The sequence below is a fragment of the Scyliorhinus canicula genome, chromosome 2 (assembly GCF_902713615.1).
Source record: "Scyliorhinus canicula chromosome 2, sScyCan1.1, whole genome shotgun sequence".
NCBI lineage: Eukaryota > Metazoa > Chordata > Chondrichthyes > Carcharhiniformes > Scyliorhinidae > Scyliorhinus > Scyliorhinus canicula.
The window spans coordinates 266,254,478-266,266,868 of record NC_052147.1 but is presented as its reverse complement, the minus strand read 5'-3'; the positions used below and the strand labels follow the sequence as shown (position 1 = coordinate 266,266,868).

General features: G+C 46.6%; 1 protein-coding gene across 1 annotated transcript in view; it reads left to right on the top strand.

Annotated features, from left to right (window-relative positions):
• Window positions 1-12,391, top strand: part of epb41l5 (erythrocyte membrane protein band 4.1 like 5) — a 104,033-nt gene that overhangs the window by 68,030 nt on the left and 23,612 nt on the right. Inside the window, exons 15-17 of the mRNA XM_038790307.1 lie at window positions 4,230-4,387; window positions 6,181-6,281; window positions 8,887-9,006. Coding sequence (XP_038646235.1) covers window positions 4,230-4,387; window positions 6,181-6,281; window positions 8,887-9,006 — 379 coding nt within the window. The remainder of the gene's footprint in view (window positions 1-4,229; window positions 4,388-6,180; window positions 6,282-8,886; window positions 9,007-12,391) is intronic.

The window sequence follows — 12,391 nt, the reverse complement described above, 5'->3', positions numbered from 1 at the left end:
GTCCCCTTTCCTGCATTCTGGAGAAAGCATTTCCTCTGACATATTTTGGTCAGTCTTCCACTCATTATTATGTTATGCTTCTTCATGTAGCATAAGCTGCTTCCTTGATGTATACTCTGACAAAGGAAGGTTCAGACTTAGAGATTTAACACATTTATTGAACAGTTAACAATTCTACTTGAGTTCGACTCTCCTGCTGATCTTGCTATAGTAACTCAGTCTAACTAACCAGTCTGCTCTAAGCCACGTGTGGCTGTGATGCTTCCGATCTGCCCCTGTGTCGCCTGTGGAAAGAGAAAGAGCATGTGTTCCCTAACCTTTTATATGGGTTGCCCCCCTTGTGGTAGTGTCACCTCTGGGTGTCTTGACTGCCCATTGGTTGTGTCCTATCCTATGTGTTCATTAGCTGTATGTCTGCATGTCGTGATGTCTCTGGTGCTCCCTCTAGTGTTTACTTAGTCCTAGTGTATCCACACCAACCCCCTGTGTATCTACAGTGGTGCATCTCACCACAATTACCAGCAGTTTCCCCCTGTTCTGAAAGGACTCGACCCGAGATGTCAGCCAGCCCTTCTCTTCAGGGGGCTGATTGATTCTGCACGTTTTCTGTCCATGACGCAGTGGAATTTCAAATCCGTTTTAGTGGGATCATCCATCCTGAACAATACCTTTACCAAACCCCACGGACATGTTTCTGTTGACTGTTGAAAGGCATGTTATTTTGTTTAAAATGTCGTTGTGTTATGCTATTGTTAATCTGAAGACATAGTTCACAAATGTTGCCTTCTGGTACTGAATCTGTAGCGATCTCAAAAATATTAAAGGCTTTATTCATGCCCTTTCAATCATATCAGTCTTTGAGAGCAGAAATCGTAATCGCAAGGGCTATTTTAAAAATGAATGGGAATTGGGTTAAGTTGGCTGCCAAGGGGCTGAAATACAGCTGGAAGGCTCCCAATAGCACTTTACTTTTGAGTGGCTGCTTACTGATGTTGCCACTCTAGATTCCTCAAGCAAGGATTTGCTAGTGAAGGATAAAACAGAAGTGAATGAAAGCATGTGCACTTAAGGCACAATTTATGTTCCTTTTCTTTCTTGATTGAAGGTTAATTTTTCTCAGCAAACTATCCAATGAGTTGTATTGTGCAGCATTTTCAAAGCCGATAGATTTTGGGTAGTGTATTGAATAGTTGCACTAAGTAATCTTCCCTCTTTTATATGGAATGTTGCTATTTTACAACACAGCTAAAATTTTCAATGATATTTCTTACTGTACTTGGTAAAATGTCCCCAAGCCACTCTTGCATGGGGTTAGAGGTCTTCAGGCACTTGACGGGGGGGTTGGGGCTAAACAATGTTACGATCCCATTAGAGACCGTTGACATTTAAAGAGAAGTTCGAACACCTGCCGATTAACTAAAAGAACTAGGCCACAAAATTTCACATTTCTAAATTAAAAATCGAGCAAAACCAACATCGCTAACGTGCCATCATATTTGAAATGTGGACTTCAGTGTTTTCTAGCTGTGGAATTTGAACATTCAGAATGTCCCTGGTTCCTAATAGCGTTTCCCCTAGTTCCACAACTGCTGGCGGATGCTATCTCCCTGCCATTTCCAAGCTGACTGGCTGCAAACTGCAAACTTTCTGTGAGAAACACCCAGCTAAATTTAAAAAATATTGTTCTAACCCCCACGCCTATCTCCGTGGCAATGGCATGCTTCAAACAGAAGTCGAAACTACTTCTTACCTCTAACACAACTCTTTGATTCTGTGACTCACATTAATCATTTCTATCTCTACTGCATAGAAGTGCCCCTGCCCCAGATTCCCTGGGTCCACATAGAAACCCCCTGGTTTGCAAAGCTGCTTTTCACCTGAAAACTAAATTAATAATTTAAATCCCTTACTGGAATAATTGTTGACATTAAGGCTCTTCCAAAAGCTCAACGATGGTTCGTTCAGTGTTAACTTTTTCATCATCAACTCTGACCTTGTCGACTAATTAATTTTAAATGTAATTAATTCTGGCTTGTTTGATTTGCATTTACAGCAGGATTGTGTTTACCAGTTTCATACATATATTTTTTTTAAATCCAAGACCCCACGTAAAAAGTTATTTTCTTAAATATGCGAATTGTGAAACTAGATATTTGCAAAACTGGATGAAGTCAATCTCGACGATAATTAATTGAGAGAATGTTATTATACTTCAGTGTAGAAATTAGTTGAAGTCTGTTTTAAAGCCCTGCCATTGGGCAGTGAATACTGGAAACCTGATGTTTGGCTGAAAATCTTGTAGCAATAAAGTTGGTGCTTCCAATATATCTGGTGTTTGATTGCAATGGATTAGCAGAACGAATTGAAGGGATTTTTTTTTCATTTCTCTGAAGGTGAATTGTGGTTACATAGCCCTATGCCCTCAGTCTCTCTAGCTCTGTACTCTGCACTCCAGACACACTCTCCACTAGGAAAGAGCGGGAAAACCTTTATATAGGTCCTGATAGTGTGGCCATCTAGTGTTCAGTTGCCTGCACTAGCTTAACATAGTCTGATTATGTATTACTACATACAGAGATCACTACAACCTCTGTATGACTCCACGTGGTATTGAGATTGAACCTGGAAGGGTGCTGTTTTTTCCACTGATTTATTCATACTCCAATTGCTCTCGTCTTGGTGCCTCCCTTAAGATCTGAGCCTCCTGCCATTTGGGCCTTATCATTCCAGCACATTATGCTGATGTTTTAATGCATTGTGCCGCCCAGTCAAAGGTGTTCCCGTTGAAGGAACGAAGAAACTCTTAACGTCTCGCTTTCAGAAATGTCTCAAAGGTTGTTGAAAATCTGATCATCTGTCTGTTGTAACTGAAGCAGGTAAGGTTGTTTTCATAACTGCGCAGAATTAGATCTAAGGTGTGTAGCGTACTCTATCTTTCCGATGTGGTGGCACAAATGGCTCTTGGCATGACCATTGGCTAAGATGAAGTTACGCTTTCTTGTTGAATGTTTACTGCCAACAGATTGTGCCTGCGATGTTACTAACAAAGTCCCCGGGGACTCCTACATTACGTTAATTAGTGACTGCGTCTACCTATGGCTGGGTCGGACATGTTCTGCAAATAGCTTCAATCACATGATTGTAGCCGTGACTGGTGACTCAAAGTGAAATGTTGCTGTTCGATGGGATTCTGGGGTTTTTTTTGCCTGTGGTTTTGGCGGTTACGTTCTGAGATTCTGTGCTGCTGTTCTTTACAATTCGTAATGATTTGACTGACTGTTGCTCCCACCCTGACCAGAAGTATACGAGGCGCATCAATGATTGGGATGCAGCCAAATTAATTAGCCAACTAATTTTTGAATTGATATTTAAAAGGGCGCAGTCTTCATGAAGATTTGTGGGGAAGTCCATCTGAGATCAGATTTGTATCAGATGGTAAAACTGCAAGGCTGGTAAACTGCCCATGTCAGGATGGGTGCAATTTCTTTCTCCCAAAACAGCAAGTCTGTCTTGACTCCTAAGCCACAAAGTAACTCTTTACGGCAATCTCTTGGAGGCGGTGCCCCTTTAATAATTGCCAACCCTTTGAGCACTGTGACCGTGCTCCTGTCACATGTTGTAGCCCTCACAAATTCTCAAAAAGGACATGGAGCAGAAGCTGCAAATCTGGAATGAGCATTGAAAATGAACCTTTGAGCTCAAACGAGCTTTGACAAAGAGTCATCGGACTCGAAACGTTAGCTCTTTTCTCTCCCTACAAATGCCGCACTTGCTGAGATTTTCCAGCATTTTCTCTTTCGTATTGAAAATGAACCGTTGGAAAGGCTGCGGAGGGAGACACCGAGCTAGCATTTCAAGTTGATGACCTTTCATCCCCAAATTATCACCTCGATTTGTTGGAAAGCCAGTTTTTGGACGTGGGAATGAGCTAGGAGGAAACCTCCCTGTCTCTAGCCACCCTCGGCCCCTACCAATGTCGAGTAATGTGTGCTTGTTAAAGTTTTGAAGTTTCGCTCAGCACTCAAAGGGTTAACGAAAGCAAATGAACGTGTTAAAGCTGGCTGAAAAATTAATGGTGTTGGTGAATTGGGTGCTTTTTTTTCTCCTCTGTGGCTTATGTGCATGTGGGCGTGGGTCCAAAATAGGAAAAGCTTTCCTGAATGTTCGAGCACTGAAGCAATGTTTTAAAACCGTTTTGTGGATTTATCTTTTCTCTTCCTCATTCACAGGGAGCAGATAACAGACTTACTCGATACCAAAGAGCTGCTGGAGACTTGTGTGGATGATGTCATCGGAGGGCCTGTTACCATGGCAGCGCCAGGAATTTCGGAAGATTCGGTTCAAAGTTTGACCTCCGCTGGAACAGATGAGAAACCAGATTCAGCTGGTAAGAGGCGGGCTGCTTTGGGTGCTTTGCTACTGTGATAGTGGGATAAGTGTGTTTTGTGTGTGTATATATAATTTGAGGCGCACCGTTTTATAAATAGAACATACAGTGCAGAGGGAGGCCATTCGGCCCATCGAGTCTGCACCCACCCACTTAAGCCCTCATTTCCACCCTATCCAATAACCCCTCCTAACCTTTTTGGTCACGAAGGGCAATTTAGCATGGCCAATCCACCTAACCTGCACGTCTTTGGGCTGTGGGAGGAAACCGGAGCACCCGGAGGAAACCCACGCAGACATGTGGAGAACGTGCAGACTCCGCATAGACTGTGACCCAGCAGGGAATCGAACCTGGGACCCTGGTGCTGTGAAGCCACAGTGCTACCCACTTTTGCTACCGTGCTGCCCATAGTTGCGTTTCATAGAATTACAGTGCAGAGGGAGGCCATTATATTTCTTCACTTCAAAACCATGCCTCACACTGAATTACTTTTGTATTACAGTCTTTTTCAGTGTGTGTGGAGTTGAAGGTGTAATTAAACATTATCAAAGGGCACTTGTGTTCAGCTAGGTGGTCTCTTCATATTCTGTTCATCCAGATTAAAAAAACCTCAACACCCTGGGACTCTGTACCTCCCTATACTGTATAGGCAAACTTTAAAATGCAAATGTTGTCGACAATACTTGGCTTATTTTGTCTTCCCTTCTATAGTTGGTATCCTGCAGTGTGGGCCTTCATCATGAGTTTGCTCATTTCAACAGAAGACCCAGTTATTTGCCCACAACTCCAGTTAATTGAACTTTGCCTGATTGTCCAATTGGGTGCATTCCTTAAATTGGTGTGGCTGATTTTCATGTTCAGATCCTTCCATGGCCGTGCCCCATCCCTGCGTCCTTTAACCTCCTCGAACCCTGCAACTCTCCCAAGATCTCTGAGCTCATCTAAATTTAGCCCCTTGAGCATCCCTGATTTTCATCACTGCGCCATCAGCAGCCAAGTCTTCAGCAGTCCTGGCCCTAAGCACTGGAATTCTCTCCCCCAAACCTCTGCCTCTCTACTCTCCGTGTCAAATCTTGTCAGTTGCACTCTTGTGGAGCACCCAAATTCATTTTTACCATATTAGCAGTGTCATAGTAAATGCAAGGGGCTGTTTAGCACACTGGGCTAAATCGCTGGCTTTGAAAGCAGACCAAGGCAGGCCAGCAGCACGGTTCGATTCCCGTAGCAGCCTCCCCGAACAGGCGCCGGAATGTGGCGACTAGGGGCTTTTCACAGTAACTTCATTGAAGCCTACTCGTGACAATAAGCGATTTTCATTTCATTTCATTTCAAGTTACCACCGTTTTTGCATCGGTCTAGATATTTGCTGGTTGGCCATCAGCAACCACTCTGGTGCCCTCAATGATTTGGAGTCCGTTCTTTCTACCCATTATGGAGACTGACATACACTGGTTGTGTGAATATTACACCACATGTGAATGCTCTATGGCGAGGGAAGCAAGAAGACTACATCAAACACATGTCCAGTTTTAGATTAATACTGTGGGTGAATTATTTATGTCATGTACGTTCCTCAATAGTAAACACATTTTTAATCCATTTTCCAGCAGAGCTATTAGAATAATAAAAATGTAATTTGTTAAGTCAACACCTTGTTGTTAGAGATTCCCTGAAATGGTGGGGTGAGGCTGTCTCATTAACTCGACGTATGAATTGCATTAACAACGGGAACACGTAGATTGCATTTGTTTAACTGCTTGTTCTTGATCCCTTTGCCTTTCTTCATGTTTCAGCACTGGATGAAGTAGTAGCAAGGCTGAAACAACTCCAGATAGAGAGCAGTCCGGTACCCGGGACCAGGTCCGACATCCTTAGTGCGAATGTCAATAGCCAGGTAGGAATGAGGGGCGGGATTCTCCGGCTCCACACTGAGTCGGAGAATCGCCGGTCGGGGGGGGGGGGGTGCGAATCACACGATGCCACTACAACGCCAGTCGGGGACCGCTCAACACAGCCCCCCCACGGTGGCCTGGCTTGCGATCGGGGCCTACCGATCAGTGGGCGGGCTTATCCCGGCAGGGGCCTATGTTCCTCCACACCGGGCCCCTGTGTAGGTCTTCGGAGAAGGTAGCCCATGCGCGAACTCGCGCCGGCCCTGCCGGCTCCGTATCAGCAACTGGACCAGCGTGAGACTCACCAGTGCCGTGCTGGCCCCCTGTGCGACTCCGCACCGCTGATCCTAGGAGCCAGATGATGCCGTCGTAAAACGCTCCGACATAGTTTCAACTGAGATACCTGTGTCAAATAAAAACCCCTAGTCATCCTCTCTTCAAGTGAGGCTGTTGGCTAGCACAAAGGGCACAACTCCTGTTGCAGATTAAAATAGAATCTCTACAGTGCAGAAGGAGCCCATTCGGCCCATCGAGTCTGCACGGACCCTTGGAAAGAGCACCCCACTTATGCCCACACCTTCACCCTATCCCCGTAACCCAGTAACCCCACCTAACCTTTCTTTTGGACACTAAGTGCAATTTATCACGGTCAATTCATCTAACCTGCGCACCTTTGGACTGTGGGAGGAAACCCACGCAGACACGGCGAGAACGTGCAGACTCCATACAGTTACCCGAGGCCGTAATTGAACCAGGTCCCTGTGGGGCAGCAGTGCTAACCACTGTGCCACCCTGTTAATGTTCAAAATTGAATGTAAATTCTACTTCTGTTGCCAAAGGACATCACAAAACCTCAAATGGGGAAAGGCCTTTTAACTTGTAAGAGTATAAGGAGTAGGGCTCGTCTCTTTAGCCCTTCAAGCCGACTCTGCCGTTTGACAATCTCCACTTTCCTTCTGTTTTGGGATGTACATATCACTGGCTAGGCCAGCATGTATTGCCCATCCCGAATTGCTCTTGAGAAAGTGGCGGTGAGCCAGCTTGTTGAAACCACTGCAGTCCATGTGCTGTAGGTCGTGTCGCGTCTTTTCGTCCGACGTCATTTCGTCCAACGACACTTTGTCCACGTCTTTTCGTCCAACGTCTTTTTGTCCGCCCGTCTTTTGGTCCAACGTCACTTCGTCCAATTAACCAATTGCAAATCAACTCCGTATAAAAGCATTTAATTGATAGAAAGCAGGCACAATACAGCAAGTGAATTTAATTGCTAAAATGCAAGTAATTGATGAAATTCAAGTAAAATGCAAGCTTAAAAATGCAGTTAAAAAGTTAAAAAATCTAAAAATGCAGTTAAAAAGATCTAAAAGTTTACTACTGATGAATTCCCGAAATTACTTAAAATTGATGTAAATTGTGAGCAACATTCCTCAAGAAATCAATTTTCGCTGTGGGATCATATTCAACGACCAATCTTTTGAGGCGTTCAGTTATTTTCTTATATCGCGTACATGAAGTCGCCTGATCCCCCGTTACTAAAAGTTAAGTTACAAAAAGTCTTTGACAAAAAAAATCATCCAGCAAAAACACGTAAAAAGTCACAAAAAATCTTTGACGAAAAAAATCACCGGACAAAATGACGTTGGACCAAAAGACGGGCGGACAAAAAGACGTTGGACGAAATGACGTGGACGAAGTGTCGTTGGACGAAATGTCGTCGGACGAAAAGACATAGCACCGCTGTAGGTACACCGCAGTGCAGGACTTCGACCCCAAGATGTTGAAAGAACAGCACTATATTTCCAAGTGAGGAAGGTGTGTGGCTTGGAGTGGAGCTTGCAGGTTGTGGAGTTCCCACGCAATTGCTGTCCTTGTTAGATGGTAGAGGTTGCTTCTTTGGTGTTCTCAAAGAAGCCTCGACTTCGCCTTCCCTCCATTCCCTTAATCCAAAAGATCTATTGATATCTGTCTCTTGAATAGACTCAATGATCGAGCATCCACAGCCCTTGACTAGAGAATCCCAAAGATTTATAACTGTTCGTTTGACTAAATGTACTCTCATCCAATCCTAAATGGCTGATCCCTTTATTCTAAGACAATGATCTCCAATCATACCAACTCCCTTCATAAGCCGTGTACAATTTACTCCATCATGGTTTACATCTCACTCATTTCATCAGAGCCCTTCCTTCGAGACATTAAAACACAGCGATTGCCTGATAACATCCATCCTCCAGTTTCACTGCTAACATCCCAAAAGGTTTTCTCGTATTTGTATTGGTTCAATTATTAATTGGTTTTTGATTAATAAGGGGATCAGGGGTTATGGGGAGAAGGCAGGAGAATGGGGATGAGAAAATATCAGCCATGATTGAATGGCGGAGCAGACTCGATGGGCCGAGTGGCCTAATTCTGCTCCTATGTCTTATGGTATCAACGAGTAGTTCAAACTCTTTCTTGGCCCCAGAGGAGACGATGGCATCACGCCAACATTTTGAATCCTCGGAATGAGGACTTCTCTGATAGTGATGATATTGATAGTATTGGAGTTTGGGCAAAACGTCTGTCTGGAAGGGTGCTTCATTTTAAAATGTCGTCTGTTTGTGTCAGGATGAAATTGTGAAGTTTTTGGATAAGGACCTCAAGAACACAGCCAATGCCTCGTGCCCGGGGCTTTCCGACGACATGAAAAGTAACAATTTGAAAGTGCAGGCGGAGGTTCCTGTGAAGGTAAAACATTTACGAGGGTTTAAAAAAAAAAAAATCTAAACAACTTGCCTGCTTGCATTATGACAAGTTTCAAAATAGGGGCGGAATTGGAAATATCTAAACAGTCTTATATCTTTTTTTAATTGAACATTTTATTGAGGTATTTTTGGTATTGTAACAACAACACAATAAACAATACATGAAACCATAAACATAGTGCAAAAGCCGTCTCCCTCCCTGACAGCTCCCACCTTTATTAATCCCCTACTCGAAGCTAAACTAACCCCCCCCCCCCCCCCCCCCCCCCCCCCCCCGCCACCCTTCTGCTGACGATTAATTTTCCGCGAAGAAGTTGATGAACAGTTGCTACCTCCGGGCGAACCCTAACAGTGACCCTCTCAAAGCGAACTTGATTTTCTCCAGAGAGAGCTACCATGTCCGATAGCCAGGTCTCCGACTTCAGGGGCTTTGAGTCCCTCCAAGCTAATAGTATCCGTCTCCGGGCTACCAGGAAATCAAAGGCCAGAACGTCTGCCTCTTTCTCCTTCTGGATTCCCGGGTCTTCCGACACACGAAAATCACCACCTCTGGACTCGGTGCCACCCTTGTTTTTAACACCGTGGACATGACATCCGCAAACCCCTGCCAAAATCCCCTAAGCATCGGACATGTCCAGAACATGTGGGCATGGTTTGCTGGCCCTCCCGCACACTCTGCACACCTGTGTTCCACCCCAAAGAATTTGCTCATCCGGGCCACTGTCATGTGAGCCCGGTGAACGACCTTAAATTGTATCAGGCTGAGCCTGGCACATGTTACGACGTGTTGACTCTACTCAACGCGTTCGCCCATAGACCGTCCTCTATCTCTCCTCCCAGCTCCTCCTCCCACTTGTGCTTCAGCTCCTCGGTCTGTGTCTCCTCTGACCCCATAAGTTCCTTGTAAATGTCCGAGATGCGCCCTTCTCCTACCCACTCTCTGGAAACTACTCTGTCCTGAATCCCACCTTAGCGGTTGGAGCGGGAAGGTTGACACCTGTTTACTTAGGAAGTCCCGCACCTGCAGATACCTGAATTAATTTCCCCTCGCCAACCCAAACTTCTTCTCCAGCGCCCTCATACTCTGAAAGCTCCCCTCTATAAACATATCCCCCATCCTCTCAATCCCAGCTCTCCGCCATATCCGGAACCCCCCATCCATACTTCCCGGGGCAAACCGGTGATTATTAGATTGCGGACCAGACCGATGCTCCCTCTGCTCCAACATGTCTCCTCCATTTCCCCCAGACGCTCAGGGCCGCCACCACGGGGCTGCTGTTGGAGTACCGCGCTGGCAGGAACGGCAGAGGCGCAGTTACCAACGCCCCCAAACTGGTACCCTTGCATGAAGCCGCCTCCATACGCTCCCATGCCGACCCCTCCCCCACCACCCACTTCCTGATCATGGCTATATTCTCCACCCAGTAATAGTTACTAAAATTTGGCAGTGCCAGCCCGCCCTCTCCCCGACTCCACTCAAGCATTACCTTCCTTACCCGCGGGGTCTTACCCACCCAAACAGAGCCAGAGATCACTTTGTGACCCGTTTAAAAAAGGACCGCAGAATAAAGATGGGGAGACATTGAAACACGAACAGGAATCTCGGGAGGACCGTCATCTTCACCGTCTGCACCCTCCCAGCTAATGACAATGGGAGCGCGTCCCATCTCCGAAATTCGTCCTTCATTTGGTCTACTAGCCGGGCCAGATTTAATTTATGCAGCCGGTCCTATTCCGGCGCCACGTGAATGCCTAGATACCTAAAGCTTCCCCCTACTAATCTAAACGGCAGCTCCCCAATCGCCTCTCCTGTCCCCTCGCCTGGACCGCAAACATCTCACTTTTCCCCATATTTAGCTTATACCCCGAAAACCAGCCAAATTCCCTTAGAATCCTTATGATTTCTTCCATCCCCTCTAATGGGTCCAATACATATGGAAGCAGGTCGTCTGCATAGAGCAAGACTCTGTGCTCCATCTCCCCAACACCCCCCCCCCCCCCCCCCCCCCCCGCCCCGGACCACCCCTTCCAGCCCCTTGGGGCTCTCAGAGCAATCGCCAATGGCTCTATAGCTGGCACGAACAACAGTGGGGAGAGGGGTCATCCCAGTGCTGTCTAAACTAGTTTGATGTTGTCCTATTCATTCGTACACTTGCCACAGGAACCTGATGCAGCAACCTGACCCAGTCGATAAAGCCCCGCCCAAATCCGAACCGCCCCAGTACCACCCACAATAATCCCATTCTACCCGATCAAAAGCCTTTTCTGCATCCATTGCGATCAGTACCTCCACCTCCCTACTTTCCGGGGGCATCATGATCACATTTAACAGCGTTCTTACATTGGCCACCAACTGCCTACCCTTAACAAACCCCGTCTGGTCCTCCTCAATAACGTCCGGAACACAATCCTCAATCCTGGAGGACAACATTTTGGCCAGCAGTTTGGCGTCTACATTCAACAGGGATATCGGTCTGTAGGACCAAACAGCACCGGGTTCTTGTCCCGTTTCAGAATCAGCGAAATTGTGGCTGTGACATCGTCGGGGGCAGCACCCTTCTTTCCCTTGCCTCATTGAACATCCTTATCAACACCGACCCCAATATCCCAGACTTTTTATAAAACTCCACTGGGTACCCGTCCGGCTCCGGGGCTTTACCAGCCTGCATGGCCTTCAGACCCTCCACTATCTCTTCCAACCCGATCGGGGACCCCATCCCTTCTACTAGCTCCCTGTCCACCTTTGGGAAATTCAGCCCTCCCAAGAAGTGCCTCATCCCCTCTGGCCCCGGAGGGGGTTCCGACCTATACAGCCTACTGTAGAAATCCCTAAACGCCTTATTCACCCCTGCTGAATCTCCAACTAGTTTCCCATCTCCGTCATTTACTTTCCCCACCTCCCTGGCTTCCTCCCCCTTTCTAAGCTGCTGTGCAAGCATTCTGCTGGCTTTCTCTCCATACTCATAGATCGCCCCCGTCTCCTTTCTCAGCTGCTCCACCGCCCTCTCTGTGGTTATCAAGCCGAACTCCGCCTGTAGCCTCCGCCATTCCTTTAAAAGCCCTGCCACTGGGGTCTCCGCATACCTCCTATCGATCTGTAGTATCTCCTTAACCAGTCGGTCCGTCTCTGCCCTGTCCACCTTCTCCCTATGGGCCCATATCGAGATCAGCTCTCCTCTGACCACCGCCTTCAGTGCTTCCTAGACCACCGCTGCTGAAATTTCCCCCGTGTCGTTGACCTGCAGGTCGTTCTGAATACATTTCCTCAGTCGCTCGCACACCCCTTCATCAGCCAAAAATCCCATATCTAACCTCCAGGGCAGGCGCTGGTTACTGTCTTTACTAACCTGCAGGTCAACCCTGCCAGT